The sequence below is a fragment of the Solanum lycopersicum genome, chromosome 3, assembly GCF_036512215.1.
Source record: "Solanum lycopersicum chromosome 3, SLM_r2.1".
NCBI lineage: Eukaryota > Viridiplantae > Streptophyta > Magnoliopsida > Solanales > Solanaceae > Solanum > Solanum lycopersicum.
In genome coordinates, this window is record NC_090802.1 from 12202833 (window position 1) to 12225824 (window position 22992).

At 33.7% G+C, this 22992-nt stretch overlaps 2 protein-coding genes across 2 annotated transcripts; both read right to left on the reverse strand.

Annotated features, from left to right (window-relative positions):
• Positions 1–736: 736 nt before the first annotated feature.
• LOC138347408 (secreted RxLR effector protein 161-like) lies at positions 737–1486 on the reverse strand. The gene has a single exon (XM_069295705.1). The coding sequence runs from the start codon at positions 1484–1486 to the stop codon at positions 737–739; it is 750 nt and encodes a 249-aa protein (XP_069151806.1).
• Positions 1487–8673: 7187 nt separating this feature from the next.
• On the reverse strand, positions 8674–11160 carry LOC101253979 (calcium uniporter protein 1, mitochondrial-like). The gene is made up of 2 exons (XM_010319512.4): positions 9657–11160; positions 8674–9324 (listed from the first exon to the last, which is right to left on the reverse strand). The coding sequence occupies exons 1-2, from the start codon at positions 10200–10202 to the stop codon at positions 8905–8907; spliced, it is 966 nt and encodes a 321-aa protein (XP_010317814.1). The 5' UTR covers positions 10203–11160; the 3' UTR covers positions 8674–8904.
• Positions 11161–22992: the final 11832 nt, after the last annotated feature.

Sequence of the window (22992 nt, forward strand, 5' to 3'; positions counted from 1 at the left end):
GGGACAGTGGTTGTGGGAGATTGTGGGTTTCGTGAAAGTGGGGTTTCTTGGAACGGTGATACTGGGGTTTCTTGGACTGGTGATGGGGGAGATTCGATGATGGGTGGTGGTGGGGAGTTTGTAACGACAGGTGAAGATGCTCCTTTAACTAGTGATGGTGAAGGGGTTACTTGTGGTGGTGGAGATGTAGCTTTTAGTGGTGGTGATGGAGCTTTTGGTGGTGGTGATGGAGTTTTTAGTGGTGGTGATGGAGCTTTTGGTGGTGGTGTGGTTGGGAGTTGGCTTTCTTCCCCAAGATTGGGCACAATATCAACAACTGGGTTCTCTTCCCCCTGAGAATATGCACTATCAGACGAGCTTTCGTTATCAGAGTAAGCAACAAGTGGATTAGTCATGGTGATGGAAGGGATTTTGGTTTCTTGGTTTTCTGAAGAATGAAGATGAGAGAAAGTTGGTTGCTAGTTTAGAGAGAGTGCTTTATTGGGAACGGTTTTGATGTTGTAATCAAGGGGTTGGAGTAATTATGGGGGATTGACAACGAGGAGACGTTCCCTGTGACGGTTGCACCTGCTTTTCAGAGAGGGGACATGGGAGAGAGAAGATGAGATTAATTTCCCCCAAATTATTTTTTTTAACCTTTTTTTTAATTTAACCCTTTTTTTTAAATGTAAAGATTATGTAGAACCATTTTGACTGAACCTGGTTTATACCTCATTAGAACTTGATTGGGCATAGTTCATTCTAAGAAGATGAGCCCTAACTCAAGTCTATTTTTCTGAAATGACTCTCTTCCTAGTGCCTTGGTGAAAATATCAGCAACTTGATTCTCAGTTTTGCAGAACTCCATTATTATGTGTCCTTTTTCAACATTATCACGAACAAAGTGATGTCCAACATCTATGTGTTTGGTGCGCTTGTGTTGAACTGGGTTTTTGGCCATGTTTATAGCACTTGTGTTATCACATAGAATAGGAATACAACCTGTTTCTATACCAAAGTCTTTAAGCTGCTGCTTTATCCAAAAAAGTTGGGCACAACACGAAGCAGCTGCAACATACTCAGCCTCTGCAGTAGATAGAGCCATTGAATTTTGTTTTCTTGTTGCCCAGGATATTAAACATGGTCCTAAAAAGTGTGCCATCCCAGAAGTACTTTTTCTATCAACCATGTGTCCTGCATAATCAGCGTCAGCAAATCCCTTTAGATCAAAAGAGTCACCCGTTGGATACCAGAGAACCAGGTTTATTGTACCTTTCAAATATCTCAGAATTCTCTTGACAACTTTTAGATGTGATTCCTTTGGACAAGACTGAAATCTTGCACATAGACCAACACTAAACACTATATCAGGTCTGCTGGCAGTGAGATATAGGAGTGATCCAATCATACCTCTATATCTAGTGTCATTGACTGGTGAACCTGGTTCATCTTTATCAAGCTTTGTTGTTGTCCCAATGGGGGTATCATTTGTCTTAGCTTCATTCATATCATACTTCTTCAGTAATTCCTTGATGTACTTTTGCTAATGAATTGATATTCCAACTGGATTTTGCTTAATTTGGAGTCCCAAGAAGAAGTTCAACTCTCTCATCATACTCATCTCAAACTCACTATTCATTAGTTGAGCAAATTCTACTCCTAGTGAGTCATTGGTTCCTCCAAATATGATGTCATCTACATATACTAGGACTATGAACAGATCTTTACCTTGTTTTTGAAGAAATAGTGTATTATCAATTTTTCCTCTTGTATATCCATGTGTGAGAAAGAAAGTAGACAATCGATCATACCATGCTCTTGGTGCTTGTTTTAACCCATAGAGTGTTTTGTCCAGTTTATATACATGATCAGGATATATGGTATTCTCGAAACCTGGAGGTTGTTTTACATACACCTCTTCTTGTAGGTAACCATTTAAAAAGGAACTTTTGACATCCATTTGGTAGAGTTTGAACTCCATGTGAGCAGCATATGCGACCAGTATTCTAATTGTCTCAATTCTTGCTACTGGTGCGAAGGTTTCATCATAGTCTATACCTTCTTCTTGGTTGTATCCCTGTACAACTAGCCTAGCTTTGTTGCAAACTATTTGACCTTGCTCATCGAGCTTGTTTCTAAAAACCCACCTAGTTCCTATTACTGTTCTGTTTTGGGGCTTTGGAACCAGGTTCCACACTCTGCTTCTTTCAAATTGGTTGAGTTCTTCTTGCATAGCACCAATCCATTCAGAGTCTAGCAATGCTTCCTTTATATTTTTAGGCTCAATCAGGGACACATAGGCAGAGAATGCACACATACTACGTAATTTGGATCTTGTAGATATGCCTGAGTTAAAAGGAGTAAGAAGGTTTTGCAGAGGGTGAGAGCTTTGATGTTTCCAATTATGAGTGGGAATACTTACTATTTCTTGAGGTGAAGATGAACCAGTTTTATCAGTAGACTTATCTCCTATTTAAGATGTTTTGTCAGATGGTATGGGTTCTTTTTCCCATGTTTTTGGGTCTGATGTCTTGGAGCAGGTTCCCTCATTTTGTTCATCCTCTGAATTTCCTTCAACTTCACTAGTATGTTCATTAAAGACAACATGGACACTTTCTTCTACTCGGTTTGTTCTTTTATTCAGTACCTTGTAGGCCTTGCTTTGTGATGAGTAGCCTAGAAAAATCCCTTCATCACTCTTGGCATCAAATTTTCCCAAATTTTCTTTGTCATTGTTGTGTATAAAACATACATATCCAAAGGCCCTAAGATGTGCTAGATTAGGTTTTCTTCCTTTTAGTAGCTCATATGGTGTTTTGTTTAACACTGATCTGATCATACATCTATTTATTAAATAGCATCCTGTATTTACTGCTTCAGCCCAATAGAATTTTGGAAGTTTGCTTGAGATTAACATTGTTCTTGCAATATCTTCCAGTGTTCTATTTTTCCTCTCAACAACACCATTTTGTTGTGGTGTTCTAGGTGCTGAGAAGTTATGCTCAATCCCATTTGTAGTACAAAATTTTAGGAATTGTGAGTTCTCAAACTCCAGCCCATGATCAGATCTGATGCTGATTATTTCTTTGTTGAATTTCTTCTGAACCAGCTTTGCAAAGACTTCAAACATAGTGAATATCTCATCCTTTGTTGAAAGAAACAATGTCCAAGTGAATCTTGCGTAGTCATCAACTATAACAAACACATATCTTTTTCCACCCCTGCTTTGTACACGCATTGGTCCACACAAATCCATGTGAAGCAGTTCTAGTGGCTTAGTAGTACTTACTGTCGACTTTGGTTTGAAGGATGACCTAACCTATTTTCCTTGAATGTAGTTTCCACATACTTAGAAGTCCTTGAAACTTTTGGTTGGCAGTCCCCTAACCAGGTCTTTAGATATGAGCTTGTTTATAGTTGTCATACTAATGTGTCCCATTCTTTTGTTCCATAGCATGGAGCAATCTGAGACTGCACTTAGACATTAAAGATTATCTTCCTTGGAGTCAACAGTCTTGACTTTGTACACATTCTTGTGTCTCTTTCCTAGTAGAACCAGGTTTCCAGTCACTGAGTTTGTTACTCTGCATTCTTTTTCTATAAAGAGAACGTTGTTTCCTTTATCACATATTTGAGATACGCTCAAAATATTATGTTGTAGGCCATTCACATAATATACGTTCTCAATTGCATTAGTATCCATTGATCCAACCTTTCCAATTCCCTGAATTTCACCACTTTTACCATCACCAAAGGCAACGTTTCCTCATTTGATGTTCTTGAGTGAGAGGAAGCTTCTTTTATCTCCAGTCATGTGTCTTGAGCATGCACTATCCAAGTACCATTGTTGCTGCTTCCTCTTCACTGATCCCTTCAATTTATTTTTGGAGTTTAGATTTTGGTACCCAAATCCACTTTGATTTATGCTTAGGGGATGGGTGGATAAGATTTCTTCTGGCCCATCTAGGAAGAGACTTGTCTGTGGGGATTTGTTTTTGCTCATTGGGTTTATCATGATGAGGTTTTCTCAAGGATTTCAGGTTTTTGTTATGAGCAGTTTGTTTCTTTTGACAATCATGACTTTAATGTCCTACCAGTCCACAGTGTATGCATAAACAATCTATGTTGGGATTTTTTACTTGAGAGCTGGTTCTATCAAAACCTATCCCATGTTTCTCAAATGTGCGATTCTTGTGAATGCTGTCAAGCAGTATGGAGGACCTGGTCCATCTCATTCCATTTTCTGCTTCAGTTTTAGTCACAAGAAGCTCTTTGGAGAGTGTTTCATTCCTTTTAGTTACCAAGTCTAGATTTTTACTTAGTTTGGTATTCTTGGATAAAAGATGAAGATTCTGTTTCTCAAGACTCTTGTTTTCTTCTCTTAGTGATGCATAGTCTTCCATTATCAGTTCCTCTTTTTGAGTCTATGGTTTTATATGCATCAATGAGAGTGTAGAGTAAGGATTATAGCTCTCTTTTTTAGTATGAACCTAGATTGTCTTGTAAGCGATGAAGACTAACCTTTTCATTTATGTCTTCTTCTTCTTTTTCCTCTTCAGAATCTGATCCAGCCATGAGTGCTAGTATGGTTTCTTGTGATTTGCAAGTTTCCCTTTCTTCCTTGGTTTCCATTGCTACAAGGGCAAGAAAGTCATAATCATCTTTTTGTTCTAGTGCAAGAAGAGCCTGGTTTTCTGTCTCATCACCCTCAAACTCTTCATCAGATGAACTCCCCATTGCTGCAAAATCCCTCTTCATTGACATGTCTGCCTCTTGAGTTGTCATTCTTTTGCTGAGGGGACAAACTTATCCTTTTTGATGTCTTTTCCTTTCTCAAAGTTTACCTTTTTCTTCTCTACGGCCCAAAGTGGACAGAATTTGATGAAGTGATCTGGACTCCCACACTTATGACAAACCTGGTCTTTAGTGTTTTCAGATGGTTTTTGAAAAGCTTTCTTTTGAAAGGTCTGCCCTCTCTTTAGCATTCTAGTGAACCTTTTGGTTATGAGGCAATATTTTCATCTTCAAAATCATCTGATGCAGTAGCCTTTAGAACCAGATTCCTTTCCTTTCTTTTGCCTCCAATTTCCTTTTCTTGGTTTTTCTTAAGTTCGTATGTGATGAGATTACCAATTAACTCATCCATTCCCAGTGAGTCTAGGTCGCGGGCTTCAGTGGTAGCCTCGACTTTGCTTTCCCAAGTTTCAGGAAGGATACTCAAGAGTTTCCTTACTGCTTTTCCGTTAGGCACTATCTCTCCTAAAGAGTACATCTCATTGATGATGGAGGTGAACCTGGTGTGCATGTCTTGAATAGTCTCTCCTTCTGCCATCCTGAACAGCTCATATTGCCTGTTCAAGTTATCAATTTTAGACTTCTTGACTTGCGTTGTTCCCTCATGAGCTGTTTGCAGTGTTTCCCATATGGCTTTGGCATCTTGACATGACGAGATTCGATTGTATTCGTCTGGTCCTATGCCACATATCAGAATTTTCTTGGCTTTGGCATTGTTTTGAATTGCAAGCTTGTCTTCAACATTCCATTCCTTTCTTTCCTTAAGGATTTTGGTGATTCCATCAGTTGCTGTTTTCATAGGTATGGTTGGGCCATCTAGAATTACTCCCCATAGATCAGGGTTTTCGCCAATAAGATGGTCCATCATACGATTTTTTCACCATCCATAATATTTGCCATTGAACAGTGGTGGTCGTGTTTGTGAAGCTCCCTCTTTTGGGGTAGGTGGTGCTGCCATTGAGTCTTTTCAAGGTGTGAATCTTTTAACGAGAAGACCTGCTCTGATACCAATTGAAGAAACCTTACCCAAGAACACAAACCAGGTTCGTGTAAGTTGCTTTTAAGTAAAGACACAAACACTTATTGAATTAAAAATCTTCCTCACTCAAGGAAGGAAAAACCTCATTTTATTAATTCAACTATAAGATTTGGTGATTACAACTTAATAATCAAAAGTCTTATCTCTACTACTCCCTCGATTGACTCCAGTCGATCTCTCCAAAAGGCCAAACTCACCTTTTGTTACAACTCTGACTAACACTCAACCCTACAAAGAGCCAAACCCACCCTTTGTACAATAAACTGTAAACTACAATTAAGAACAAAAACAAGACAAATAGTTCTACACGATAAAACCTTCTCACTCAAGAATGTTTTAAACGTAGCAATCCTATCAATCTTGAAGACCTCAGTTTGATGAATAATTCTCCCTTGTTCTCTGCGTGAAGTCGTGTTGTTTTCCTCTGCCTCGTACTCTTCTTATAGAGTTTTTGCCTTGTACAATCCTTCCTGATAAGGTAAGAAAGTTATGTTTAAACAAGGATTCTTTTTTAAATTAGAATCCTTATTATACACAACTTCCTTCCTTAATAATATATTTAAGGTTTTCCTTATTTGTATTAACTTGTACCTTTAATATATTATTTTGGCTTTGACAAATAACTCTATTTTACTTGATCTTGGACTCTAGCTTGACTTCTTTTGCTACGTACATTTGCTACTGTTCTTTGCGCTTTTTGTCTATCATCAAAACGAATTATCGATTCTATCACATTCTATCACATAGGAATCCATCCAGTTCCATCTTATGATTTATCACCCTTCTCTACCCCTTTTGTTAGAATCTAAAATAATAGTCTCATTTATACACCTAAAATTCTTCAATAGTAAAATTAATTCACCTAGAATATGAAAGTTGTGTATCAAAACATACAGGGATGCAATCCAAAAACAAAGATATTTAAGTCCAAACAATGAACCCATGACAACCCAAAAAAATCAGCTCAGGAAACGTTCATATCACAATTGATGAGGACCCAAGAATATTTCTTCTTCTCATCAATAAAAGAAGACTAAATGCAATATCAATACATCAAAACAAAAGTGTATAGATAGTGTACCTGATTCAAATATACGTAATATGAACATACAACTATAACTTTGTAACACATGACAAAACATGTATAGCCTTAGTTTGTGAATATAAGCAAAGACTAAAGCCATCAACCTGACTAAACAAAGATATGAGACATGCTCCAACGTCACATCAACAACAATATATGCGAAACCTTTCAACCACCCAAGGATTCCTATGATATCATCTATCTATACGGTGTTGAACATTCGATCAATTTCAATCTACTCAAGAACCACTCTAATATGATATGTGTTGTAGACCAACACATAAAAAAGCACAATCAAACATGTACAAGGAGTAGTATCCAAGACAACCACTTGTAGCTTTGAAAGTTAGATAGGTATGGGAAAAATGAATAGGACAGTAGCCTTTGGAAGGTATAAGCATCGACATCATATTGAGGTTCCCTATTTACCTCAAAGTATGCATCAGATCTGGAGACCCAAGCATGCTCCATCCCCTCTTTGATTATCTAGGCCATGTAAGTAGGGTCTTGGAGATTAGTTGTTTTTCTTGCTGTGCAATTAGTTCATCCCTCAAGTCGGCTTATGATTAGGGGCAGTGGTGATGTTGTGAAGATGAGAAGTTGAAATGTACATCTTAGGAGAATGAAGGATTGAACGCCATTACTGATAGTGACATGCTTATGTGCATATTTCTTTAAAACTACATTTCCAGGCGTTTGTATTGGGATGGTGGTGTCAGGAAACCTACATGATTGTGGATCATTTGCCTTTACATGTGGTTATCTTCGAGTCATATGACTAGTGGTATTATCTGGTGGGTTCTGGCGGATCTGATGGTCCTAAGGTTAGTGATTTCCCCTTCTCTCCACTATGTTTCATGTTTGGGTGCTAGGATACAGGAGTACTCAAAGTTCCACTACTTGGAATTACAACTGGCGTTGTTGGCCAAGGCTCTTGGATAGGATCATCTTCTGCTAACAATACAAGGGTTCTGTGGACTAGCTTGTTCATCCTCACGTTTGAGAGTTGAATCATTCCCCTAGTCTTTTTCAGCTTTCCAAGCGAGGCACCTGAGATATCACTCTAACGTTCATAGAGCTGCTAGGATTTTGTTAGTATATGAGTACTATCATTTTAAATTTAAAAACTATTATTATTATTATTATTATTATTATTATTATTATTATAGGATAATACACAAGTACCCTTCAATCTGCCCGAAATCTCATAGATATACTTATACTATACTAAGATCCTAGTGCCACGTAGACCGAAAATGGGTAAAAAATTTACTTATAAAATAAGTTCAGAGAGGGTAATAGGACCTTAGTATAGTATAAGTGTGACTCTCAGATTTCGAATACACGTAGGCCGAAAAGGGGTAGAAAATTTACTAATAAGTTCCGGAAGGGTAATAGGACCTTAGTATAGTATAAGTGTGTCTCTGAGATTTCGAATATATGTTGAGTGGGTAGTTGTGCCACAGCTATTATTTCAAAAGCTCGGAAATCCCTTCTGGGAACAGCCAGAAGATAGAAAGACCAGTGCCTGGCCTGCTACTGCTTCGGATGGATAATACGACGTTACTACTCTCCTTCCTGCTTGCCATTTCCTTTTTAAAGCTGCATTTTCCCCATATTATTATTAAAAAAAGGCCTAAAACCTTGAATTTATTTTGACTTTTAAGCTATCAAAGTGCTCGAGTCGCCCATGTTTAAACTGACAAACATCAAACCATATTGAGGGATAATGAATTCATGATAGACTTACAAACTTACCATATACGGATCATAAATATAAAAAAAAAAATCCATTAATAAACATCGAGACAGAAAACTTTTTTTAAAAAAAATCTAAGTGATCTCTTCACTTACATACCTATTAATTAGCCGCCACAGGATACATACTCAAATCATTTAAAACCTATAGTATTTCTTAAAGGAAGAAAACACATTGGAGTGTCTTCCTTCCATAGATCTTCTATTTTAATTTCCATGCCTACCTCATAATTAGAGATTCAGGTACCAATTAATTGACAATCGATGATTGAGCTCTCCGGAGCTCATTATACCTCTGAAGATCGAAACTATGAAGTTTCATAAGTCGTTTTTGCTTTGTACTAAAACGTGCTTGGAAGAATCCTTGAAAAGAAGGTTCTTTAGATGTCTTAAGAAAGAAAAAATAAGTAACCATGAAATATGTTGATGTGACGTAGAAACAAATTGGTTCCATAACATCCCATGTTAAGTCCCAAAAAGTGAACCTCATGAAAGCTGTTGTCTGAATTACCAAACATCCAAGTCCAAACCACATTTCTTTACGTACTAATGATTCTGCTTTATTGTCAATGGATGTTTTTACCACCTCCATTTCTTCAAGCTCCTTCATTCGTTCTTTCTCATGATTTAATTGGTGCATTGGCATTAGTTCTTGCATGGCTTGAATCACCTGTAACGCAGAGACGAATTTAATATTTGAAATTTATTCATTTTGATAATATATAGTAATAATTAGGTTCGTAAGCAAATATTTCATAAGTTGTCTTAGTTACTATTTAAGCGGTCAAATGACATTTTCTTTTAACCATATACTTTTTAAATATTTATCTACTTTGACTCAATACTATTTTTTAGTTTCTATATAAAAAATCAAATCCGAATTCACATCAACAATTTATCTCTCTAACCTTCATTCTGAATCAAGAAACTCAGAGGGGATATTTTTTTTTATATATAATTATAAGGATATAAAAAAAAATAAGGAAAATAAATTAAACCAACCTGATTAGGGCGGAGAAAAACAATGTTTCCCAAAACAATAACATCACCAGAATCGTCAAGCCTCTTAGCAAATTCCATGCCTTGATCATCATCCAAATTACATGTTTCTTTACAAATTTCAATAAATTCAGCGAACAACATAGAACTTTTTTCGATTTTCCTTATCCTCGATTTCAACGTCTCAAGTCGTGACAACCTTAAAATCTTTCTCGCATCCTCTATGGAATCGGGTCGTGGTGGGGCCCGTGGAGGCAAGAGTAATGTTCCATTAATTAATCTTGTCCTATCTCTTGTAATAACGTCCATCTCATGTAATTTCTTGCGGAGCTTTTCTCCCGTTAGAATTAGTGACCTTTGGATCTCCGACGATGATGCCAATGATTGGTGAAGAAATCGTGGTCGGGGATCCGAAGTCGTAATTTTATCATAATTAGTAGATTTCACCTCCACCAAAGTTGATGAAGCAATACGGCATGTTGTTAGAGATGGAGCACTAAATTTGTATGCACTAAAAATACGTTGGGGTAATGTTTTCTTGAACGCCATTTTATTTTTTTAGTCAATAAAAATAATTAAGAACCTTATTTGATGAGGAGAAAAGGTTTGTGAACTCTATGTATATATATATAGGTCTACCAATGAAAAAAAACCAAATCAAGGGTGTTTTAGTCCAATTATACAAGATTATATAAGGACGTGGAGTTGAGTAGATTAATTGTCATGATTAACACGTGGCAATTAAAATTATAAGGATAAAATTTGTTGACGTAAGATGGATTTAAGAAAATTATAGTAACGTTTTTTTTGTTAAACAAGATCGTGTCGCCACATATATCCGATGTGGCAGACTTCAGTTAGTTGAATTGTTTCATAAATTTACTTATCCTTGCAAAATCGAAATTGCCGCACACTAGTACAACTTCACATATTTTGGTAAATAGGATTAAAAATTTAGTATTATTTATTCATTTCTAAATGTGTTTAACAATCTAATATTTGAACGCTACAAATTCTCCTTTGTACAAACAATATTTGATTGATCATTCTTGAGAATTGGAACCATTTAAAAACAGTTCCTCGTTAAGGAACATACTCTGCTTAGTGCGCTTAAATAGAAAAGAAATAATATGTCAGTTAAAAATGTGTATTTTTATTCCATAAGTAATACATAATAGAATATTTTTTAACCAAATTATTAACTAAAGACAATTTTTTTCCAATTTTATATAATTTAAAACCATTTTTTATCCTTTTCCACTAAACAAAAAGGTTGGTTCAAGCAAAATGTTCTTAGATGCTGGAAAATAGTGGTACAAAACAGCATGAAACATATATCATGAACAATATTGTACTATGCACGCTGATATGGATAGAAAAGACAACACAATATATCATGAAATAGAAATATACCTTTATTATTTTGATAATTAGGACAGATCGAGAAAGACAATCACATATTTGAGTTTTATACGACAGAATATATTCCCATGAAAGGAGTCCTGGCATATCAAACAAAGAATCACATTTCATATCAACTATAACTTTATATATGTTTACCAAATAAAAAAAAACTTAATATATGTTCATAATAAAAATTGAATATTTAGAGATCAATAACACATCTGAATTATCTACTTTTTTTGAGTTTCATATCTAAACTATTGATATCATGCCTAAACTTTACTTTTGAACGCACACAACTCCAAAACTTACAAAATGAGATTTCTTGGACATCACCTCGTTGTTTTCATTTTAGAATATTCTTTCAGTTTACAAAAAACCTGTTTCCATTGAATATAAACTTTACTGATTGTTGAGACACGACTATTAAATTTCAAAAATTAAAATATAAAATATAAAAAAACTAACATATGAATAAGAAAATATGGAATGAATATCTCATATTTATTGTTGAAGAAAGAGATATAACTTCATGCGAGGAAGAAAGAAGTACACATTCGCGTGAGGACTTAATATAAATAAGGCATTGTAGTTCGCTCATTTATGGGCAAACTACTTTTAAAGTTTGTGTAATATTATATTGGATGGATTTGTTGAACTATCCATTTTGCTGAGTGCTTTTAGAGAGTATCCCCGTTGGTGTTTAGGATTCAAAAAATATATTTTAATGTTAGACTCTCCTCGATAAGCGCTAAACAATTTATCGGAACAATACAACTGAATTTGTAATGAGGTCAAGATCAATACACGCTATTTAACTCGTTGATTTATATAAATATAACAGCAAAATTTGTTAGTAAAATTTATCATGGACGGTTATGAAATGTAATCATGGAACGATAGAACTTAATTAGTTGGTTGATATTTGAGCTAGATCCAAAGACAAGTTATGAGGCAAATGTTAGAATCAAAATAATTTGGTGTCATGCAAAAGCTAATAAAGAAAATCTCGATGGACCATGAGTAACAAGACAAATAAAAAATATATCAAAAGACATATAGATTTAACATGGTTTGCTTAATCGACCTATATCCATAAAGAGATGAGTAAATTCTCTATATAAACATGAGAGTACAAAATACAAAGAAAAATAACCTCAACTATACTCGGAATGTAAGAAGGTTCACACAAGTGATAATGTATCACCCATATCCCACTAATTCTCCTCCTAACCAAAATTCTCAAAGCTTTTAGGACTATATCGTGAATGTTGATTATGTTAGAAGGAACTAACATCTGTTTAGAGAGTCCTAAACCTTTTTTCTACAAGAAAAGGACTAGCCAAAATATTTTTCTACCATAATAATATCATACCAAATATGGAGACTTTATGTTTTCCTTTTCCTCTTTATATTTTCCTTTTAGAAAAAAGAAAACATATTTATGATAAGAAACTCGCGGTAAATAATATCCAACAAATCTCCCCTTTGGCCTGAATTTCTTACAAAATAAATTTAATTCGACTTCTTCACATAATCTTCAGTAGCTTGCATCTCTTCTTCATAATCACCTCCATTAAATCTCTGTCTTCACACAAAGAACATCTCCGCAACTATTTCTCCAACAAAATCTTTTATTACTATCAAATAGATTGTTGTTAGAATTACACCTGCCACAATGAACACCCATTCTTCAACCTGATTCAAACATTAAGTATTAAAACCACTCAACCTTACTCTGATATTAGTTGTTAGGACCGAAATAATTTGGTGCTATGCAAAAGCTAATAAACTAAACCTTGATAGACTATGAGTAAGAAGATAAACGAGAAATATATCAATTGACACATAGATTTATCGTGGTTTGGTCAATCGACCTACATCCACAAAGGAAATGAGAACTTCACTATATAAACATTAGAGTACAAAACATAGGGGTAATATCCTCAACCAATTAACTCAGAATATAACAAGGTTCACACAAGTGATAACGTATCACTTGTGTCCCACAAATTCTCCCCTAACCAAAACTCTGAAAGCCTCTAGGACTACATTGTGAGTGATAATTATGTCAGAAGGAACAAATCTCTATTTATATAATCTTAAACCTTTTCCTACTAGAAAAGGAGTAAACAAAACTTTTTCCTAAGAAAAATTCTATTTATGTTTTCCTTTCAATTGGGAAAAAACTGAAACATATTCATGATAAGTAATTCGGGACAAATAATACCCAATAATAACTGATCTTAGATTCAAAGATGAATTAATATAGAAAAGTTTGAGAGGTAAGTATCATGTTTCGCCATTTTGCAAGTCAAATTTAGCATCCGGATACGCTTAAGTCTTTGACATAAAGCTTAGTAAATAATAGAAAGCTTAATGCACAAGTATATAAGTTTATGGTTTTTTATTGTTCAAATTCAACTTTTACATTTATGCTTAGACCAATATTTATAGATAACAAATGTAATACATTAATCCATAGGAAATTCCACTAAACACCTAAAGTACTGTGTGCAATAAAAATTCTCCACTTAGGAATATTGTTACGCGTGTCTTCTAATATTTCTTTGTAATTTATAGAATCTCGTCCTTTAGTTCCATCTTAAGACCCATTTCATTCACCGGGCAATGATCTCCCCCTTTTTATACGTTAACAACTATCTTGTAATTTCAATGATGAGGCAAGGTCAGGCCAACCGATTGGCTTTATACTCCAAACACTAAGTCACCTTTATTTCTTTCATATGTATCTACTTTTTGGATGTTGTATGGGTACATTCCCTCCACTTCTTTATCTTATTATGATACAAATATAGATGTTTGGGATCATCAACGGGGGCTCCATTGAGATCACCTTACACTCATAGACAATATTTGGTGTGGCCTCCTTGCTTCCAGGAGACTGCAGTTCCATTTCAATTTTAGTAGTATTTGAGGTGTCATGGATCTTGTTCCGATATCTATCTTGAATTGTTAGAGGCTTTATAGATGTACATAATTATATGATTTTCATTGTTCTTTCAAGATGTTGATTTAGCTTATGAATTATGTTTAGTATTTTCAAGATGGTGTTTTAGAACTTTTTCTTGAATGTTAAATGCTCAACTACTTAATCTTTGGTGTATCTTTTAGAGTCAAGTGAGTTATAGTTAGTTAGGTCATGAATTCGTTTGGGGATCAGAAATGGTTATTGAATGTTGATCATGTCCAGAGTGTGGACTATGGCATGACAGAAGGCCTAATCATTTTTTACCTTCGCAAAAATGAAGCTTTGTTTGTGATCTTGATAGTCCCAATTTATAGGGGTTCTCTTAAGCAAGCATGTGTTCGCTTAAGAGACAACAAAGATGGTTTATGGTTGTCCTTTCAGGGTTTTACCCCATTTTCCCCATTTTATGTTTCGAAAACTTTGAAGGTGGTTTTGTCACGATCCAAAATAAGTCATGAGGGCATCCACAATAACCTTCTAGGTGGACGAATCAACGAATGCAAACCCCAATATATATATATATATATATATATATATATGTAGTTTTTCAATTTATGCACTATGATAATAATGCCAAAACTCCAAACATTATTAAAATAAGAAATACAAAATAATCTAGAGTCTATTACATATCGTTTCTCAAAACTTGAAAGTCATCACATCAAAGACATCTATACTCAAAATACCAAGTCTAAAATTATTAGCAACACCAACATAATTTTTTCCCAAATCTCACACACCACGAGTTGATTTCAAATGTTGACACATACAAAAACTATATCTTCTCCTCAATAAAATATACCTATTCGGAATCATCTAGAAAATGACTAGGTTCTTTTACCATTCCTACCTAGGAGTTCTCACCCTTTTTGCTCCTTTGATGACTCGAACTCATAACCTTAGAATCGAAAATGATGAGTGATTCAAACAATCTCCTCATGTTAGAATCACCAGGTTAATGTATTTCTTATATCATTAAAAGATTTTTAGGGTCTGAAACGTCTGTTTGGATGGTTGTTATGTATTGTTTTATAATGTATCGTGTTGTATTGTGGTGTGTTGTATAGTATCGTATTGTACAATTTTTATAAATACAATGTTTGAATAGATTGTGTCGTTCTCCATCTGCATTTAATGTTACATATTCACAATTTGAATGATAAACCGATAAGTATAATATGATACACGGTAGAGCTTCTATGAAAAGGTAGGGTAAAATATAAAATAAAATTATCAAATAATAAGTAAAGACAAAATGAGAAGAATATATTAAGGTAAAGACGTGATCATACCAAAACGGTCGTTATATAAAATGAATCTTTTCGTCGTTTCTTAACAACTGATTTAAACGACATGATATAATATAATTTAAGTAGTCATCAAAACAAAGATTGCATTTTAACTAATAATACAATATAGTGGAATACAAACATCCAAACAAAGCAAAGGAACTCGTCCACTCACATGAGGATTTCAAACCACCAATAATTCTAATCATGATTGCTATATGTAGAATTCTCACGTAAGTATGGAGAAATCAAGGATTGTATTGATAATTATAATGTTGAGTTACAAGCTCCTTATATAGGAGAAGAGTCCTATTCTATTTATACTAGAAATCCTACTACAATACAATAATTTACATGAGTAGTATTATATTACAAGTCAAATATCTTATCCTAGTCGACTCCTACAATATTTAGTAACTTAATCGTACATAACTTAGGATTTAGTAGTCTAGTCTTAATATGACTCCAACACTAACTCGTCAGTCTGCTTCAATGGACCTATTCCTTCAACATGTTTCATCAATCTTCAAGTTTCCTCCAGCACTTCCCCTCAAGCAAGTGAGTGCAGGAACCGTCACTCCTAGCTTGCTGCGAAAATCAGAAAAAACCTATTTTGTTAAGGCTTCAGTATGAATATCAGCGCTGATCCTTGGACTTCACATACTGAGTAAGAAGTTGTCCGTAGACGCTTTCTCACGAACAAAATGGTAGTCTGCTTTAATATGTTTGGTTCTAGCATGCATAACTGTATCATAATACATTGTACGATAGATCGAAGGTACAGTTCAAGGTCATGAAGAAGATACAAAGTCTAAGTCATTTCTACGTCAGTGGAGGCTAGTGCTCTACACTGAGCTTTAGCACTCGATCAGGATACTGTGGTCTGTTTCTTGGAGGTAAAGAAATACAATTTGCATATAGGTAGATTCTGTAGCATGTAGTTGATCTACTAGTTGTGGTACAACCTCCCCAATCAACATCTGAGTAGTAATACAATCTACATGGTGATTGTGAAATAATTCTTAGTCCAAAGGATAGAGTACCTTTGATGTACTTGAGAATCCTTTTCACCCGTTGAAGATGTTCAATGTTTGGATTTGCATAACCTGGCTTGCTAAATTCACAACATGAGTGGTACCAGGTGTTCTGAGGGTCAAATATTGAAGGTTTACTATCATCATTCTGTACAAGGATGCATTTATAATACTTCCCACAGCTTCATGCAAACCATGTTTTTGAGCCAAATGAGTTCGTATAGCCTTCAGTAGTGCACTTGATTTGGTTCAAGTGAATTACTCCTTCGAAATACTTCACCACAACTCCAAGAAAGAAGTATAAAGGACCAAGATCTTTCATAGCAACCTCTTTCTTAAGTTGTAAAACCAACTTTGAGACATGAGATGGATTACTTCTTGTGACAATAATATCGTCCACATATAACAAGAGATATATGTTGCCTTTGTGAGTTTGCAAAGTAAATAAGGAGTGGTCAGCCTTACTACAGATGAAGCCAAGGTACAAGAGATGCATGTTAATCTTATCAAATCTTGGCACTTGTTTAAGACCACACAATGCCTTTTAAGTAGACCCACATGCTGAGGATACTAAGATCAATAAAATCAGGAGGTTGACTCGTGTACACCTCCTCTTGTAGGAAGTCGTGCAGAAAGACATTTTTTACATCTAGTTTTCTAACTTCCTACTTTGAACTAACAACAATGGATAGAACCACCCTGATAGTTGTGGATTTAATCACAAGATTAAATGTTTTTTCAAAATCTATCCCTTCAAGCTGCGACAATCCTTTTACCACAAGTTTGGCCTTATATCTATCTATTATTCCATCATCTTTTAATTTTGTCTTGAACACTCATTTTAAGCCAATGAAGTTTATTCAAGGAGATTTGCCTAAATCCATGTCTTGTTAGTATGTAAAACATCGATTTCTTCCATAGTTGTTGCAAGTCAATGAGGTGAACATAGTGCTTTCTTAGTACTATGTTATTCTCTCATAATTTTTGTGTTGATGCGAGCAATAAGTGACAAATGATGTTCCTTTTTCTTGTTCCTGGTGATCATATAATGCCCTTATGGTGCAAAAAGTACCTCAATTGGTACATCAACCAAAATAGTTGACTGGAGTATAGCATTGTCATGTTGATGGTCAACTGGTACATCAACTAGAGTGGTTGTTTGATGATGCTCATTCACTGGAAAAGTAAGTGCAACTTGTTCCTCACTTCTACTAGAAGATGCAAAAAATAACAGTTGGACTTTCAATAAGTATTGTATGGATCATCACCGTCAATTTGTTCCTCATCATCTAATCCTACGCCTGAGAGGTCAATAGTACTCTCATCATCAAGGAGTATATGAGTTATAGCAGCATTATCACTATTAATATGTGGACTAGCAGACTGTACTTTCCCTCAATCAAAATTATCATATATCTGCAGTTTAGAGAAAGATTTTAACAAAGGTAGCAAGATGAGATGAGACATAAATGTTAGTAAGAGATTGCTTTGGAGACACATAGGATAATGTGTTTTCATCAAACACAACATGTTTAGATATGTAAACCCTCCTTGCAGAGGGATGATAACATATATATCCTTTGTGTAAGTTGTTGTACCGTATGAACACACAAGGGTAGATATTTGGACTAAAATTATTGCTACCATTGATATGTGGAACTCATCTACACGCAAACACTTTTAGGTTCCTGCAATCAGATGGTTCCCCATACAACTTAACACACTACAATAAATATGACATATAGCTATACACTATTAGCTACGATATAAAATTCGTCACTAATTATTAGCTTTTAGTGACAAAAGTAATTTTCGTGCTTAAATATATGAGATACATATGTGAAGAAACATCAAAATTCATAGCAGAGTTTTGTCAACTAAAATTTCCCACAAAAAAATTAACTGACGCCATTTGTTAAATAGTGTTAGTCACAAATTTAAAGTCATCGGTGACGCATTATTTCGTCATTAATAGTGTATCTAATTCATGAAAAATTATTCTTTGTCATAAAATTTATTAACTTTTTAACACAAAAATTTCATCTAAAAAATATTTTGTTACAATATCGACAAATTATAGTTCGTAGTTAAATATTACAAGTTTTAGCTATAAAAATTAGATTTAATTATGACATTATTTTCGTCACTAATAATATAAATAATTGGTGACAAAGATTTTAGTGTCTCTAATCAATCTGTGTTTTAGTGACGACAAAATTCTTTTCACAAAATATGTAAGTTGTTAAATAGCGACAACTTAAAATTTGTAGTGAATATTTCAACTATTTGCTACGAAAAATATTTATAGGTAAATTTAATTTTTTGTGCTACAATTATTCATAATCACAAGTGAGAACTTACAAAAAAAATTATACAAGTCTTCATAAGAAATAGACAGAGTCCATTAGTTAATTGGGAGGGAAAATATTAAAATCAACAAATTCAATCGATTTTGTAAAATGAAAAAGTTCAATTCATCAATTTTCTTAAATTACGTGATTATAAAATGCATCATTTAAAAACTACAATTCAGGTTATAAGTACCGTGAGTGGTGTATGGTTTCACCAGTATATTGTTAATATTTGTTGGTTTAACATTTTTTTTTATTTTACACACATTCATCAATAAAGACGATAGAAAAAATAATTTCTCAAAGTCTTGGTGTAATTTTGTGTGTGTCTATTGATCTCTGATTGGTGAACTTCATAGACTAAGTCGATCTATTTGCTTTTACCTAAAAATAATTACATATTTAATAGTAATTCCACGGGCGTTGGTATAACCTATGCAAAGATAACATCGATTTACAAACTTAGATTTTGCAAAGGTGCGAAATTTTTCATGAATTTATTTTAACTTTTTCCATTAGTGTGATCATTGAAATAAACTAAAAAGAGAAAGCACAAATGAAAGAAATGAACCAACTGGGGTTTCAAATTTATTATGATGAAGTACTATAGTTATGAATATTGATATTTTTTTAAACAATTGATTTACAGATCAAATTGAACCGATTATTCATTTTTTTAAAATAAAGTCGAAAGTTTAATTTTATTTAAATTTGTAATTGTACTAAATAATGTTTAAATTTTATAAAAATAAATAACTAATATGAAAGAATCGTACTGAATATATTGAAAGATATTTCAAAAAACATATAGTTTAATTTAAAATATAATCTACATTTGAATAAATTGTGGGTAGTAAATTTTATGCATTTGTTTATGTGTATTAATAATCCTATAATATATATATCTACCAAGGTTAAATGTGAAAGAAGTGGATGAAGTTAAAAATAAAATAAAAATGTGACATAAGAGAGAGTTGATCAGATGGTAAGAACTCCTCACAATGCATAATGTGGGAGTTACTGGGAGAGGGGTTAAAAATATTGAGATGGGAAGGGGGGGGGGGAGGGATAAGAGGGAAATTATAACCTCTAATAATAATAATATATTTCCTATTTAATAGATTTAAAAACGGAATAATTTTTTGCATATACAAAAAATAGTCATTAGTGACGAAATTACATTTTGTTCAACTACGAAATACGTATAACTTTAGAAATAATTGATGTCGTCACTGATTGAAGTTAAATAATTAGCGACGATATAACTTTGTCAGTAGTGATAATCCTTTTAGGACAAAACATAATATTAACTACAATAAAACATAATTTTTTGAAAAAATTGGCACAAATGTTTAAGCATTTGGGTACGTTTTTTCTTTTTGAAGTTAATATAATACTTTCAGCGAGAAAGCACCAAATCGTCTTTGTATACTTTTAGAGGCACATTTAGTGACGACTGATCGACGAATTATTTTTTGTCTTACAATATTTTTAGTGACGAAATATAATTTAAAAATGACGAAGTTATTTGTCCCTGATAATCGAATTTGTTGTAGTGACAAACAAGGTAACCATGTTTAGGACTGATGAAGGCAATCTATTGATAAGGAATATTGCAATGAGGAAAGTCTCAACCCATAGAAACAAAGGTAGGTTAGCATGAAGTAGCAGAGTTAACTCAGTCTTCACGATATGTCTATGTTTTCTCCCTACAAATTCATTTTTTTAGGTGTGTCAAGACATGAAATATGTCTCACAATGCCATAATCTTCCAAATGCTTAATGATGTCTGTTTGGATAAACTCACCACCTCTATCACACTGAAAAATCTTAATCTCTTTAAAAAATTATTTTTTTACCATTTTCTGAAATTTTACAAAGACCTCAAAAAATACAAATTCTTTTTCAGTGAATAAATCTATGTATATCGCGTGTGATCATCAACAAACGATATAATATTTCATATGTTGCGAAGATTCGACAGGAGTTAAAGGCTTCAACCTAGGGTGTCATAATCTAGTATGCCACATATTGTCTGACGTGTTTCAATCGTGTGCAGCAATTAAAGCATAGAGATTGTTATTTTCTAAAGCATATAATCCATTCTTTTTAGTTCTCTAGCCAACAATGTTCTTTTCTTCTTCCTTTACAACAAAGTTTGTTTCATCAAATTCAAGAGTGCAACAATTATTCTTTGCAAGTTTACTAACTGACAATCATTTTTTATTAATCTTAGGGACTACAAGAACTTTTTTTTAGCTTTAGACCTGATCCAAATATTTTCTCAACATGTGTTATGTCTAACTTTGACCCATTCACGATAATGATTGTATCTGATCTATTGTAGTGTTTAAGGTCAGTTAGGATATTTGAGATATGTGTCATATGGCTACTTGCTCGTGAGTTGACATACAATGTGTCATCTGTAGTGTTTTGTTTATCAGTAGAAGCCAATGTTTCTGGTAGATCATCTGCAGTTTGGTAAGACTAATCCCACCTGTAAAAACACTTAAACGAAATATGGTTGTTCCTACCACTAATTTGACACGCATCAGTATTGTTTTTTTATGACTGTCACTAGAAGGACCGTTTTGAGGACCTTTTCCATTTCTTGTGTTATAGGAACTTGTTCCATGTCCAGCAGACTTAAAGCCTCTTCCTCTGGATTCGAAATTATTGTTTCCTCTTCTTTGAGAGTAGTTTCCTCTTCTCCTGCCTCTTTGGGAAGAGAGTGTCATGTTATGGTTTTGTTGAGACAGTTCTTCTTCTTCTTCATCTTCCCTCATATCAAAAACCCCAAAAGTATTAACAAATTGATTTGGAGTAGGATATGGTGTCTTACCTAGATTGACAGTCTTGAAGGTCTTGTACTTAAGACCTAGACCTTTAGAAAAATCAATCATTATGCTATCTTCATCTACATGCTTGTGAATGGTTATAAAATCATCACACATGTCTTTAAGTTTCTTAATATATGTGTCAATTGTTTTGATTTCTAGCTTCACACTTTGCAATTATTGTTTGAGTTGGAACTCCTTATATTTTTTGCTTGAAGATAAGCTTCTTCCAAGCATTCCCACATCTTCTTCGTAGTTGAGCAGCATACGATCAAGTAAATTCTTTCTTCTATCAAGGTGTCTGAGATCCAACTACTTAGCAACACATCTTTCTCCTCTCACAAAAACAATGTTGTCTTCTTCACCCTACTCAACTACTACAACTTTCTCAGTAATTTGTCCAGTGGAACAGGTAATATTAGATGATTTTGTGATGAGGTAGGTTAATCTCATTACTTGAATTAACTAAGATATTTGTATCCTCCATATAAGATAATTCGTTGATTTAAGTTTAATGGAGGAGGACAAAATAAGATGATGAAGTGAAGAGGTCGAAAGAGTGTTGGTAGAAGGGGCCATTGCAGTTCGATATTGTGATGTTTTAGTTTTGATCTAATATGTTAAAGAGCGGAAAAACATTATTGATATGATACCATGTAAAATTCTCCCCTAAGTATGGAAAAGTCAAGAATTTAATTATTAATTATAATGTTGAGTTACAAGGCTGCTTCTATCTGTTCCTCCGATATATTCCATCAGTCTTCAAGCTTCCTTCAACGCTACATACAATTTGCTTCCATGGATAATACATTTATAAAAATTAGCATTTGATATAGGGGTGTGAAATAATTGAATCGGCTAATAAATAAATTCAAAAAAAATATTATTGGGTTATGGCTATAAGATTATTGGATTAACAGGTTTTTACTAAGTTTACAAAAAGAATTATTGGTGAGATGTTGGTTTTTAAATATTGGTTTATTGGATAAATTGATAGTCCATCTAGACATTAGTAATATAATACTTTATTCTACATAATATTAAATATTAATATCATATTGGGTAAATCGGTAGCCCATATTGGAACACTATTAAGAAAATAATAATTGACATAGTGAGTTTACCATTTTATCTTTATTAATTGACAGAATTCCAAGATTAATTTATTCATTAAAGAGGTTCAGCGCTTTTTAAAAAATATTGATTCTTTAAATAATTGAGGATATAGGTTAAAAAATATTGTGTTTTATTTAGCAAAGTTTCACATATAGCAAATAAAAAATTCATATTTGTATTCTATAGCAAAGTTTGCATAATTGTGATCCATAGTAAACATAGAAACTGTATAATTCGCTATACATATACAATTGAAGCAAATTGTATAAAACGAAGTGTATAAAACAAGAAAGAGAAAGACACTTGACAGAGAACT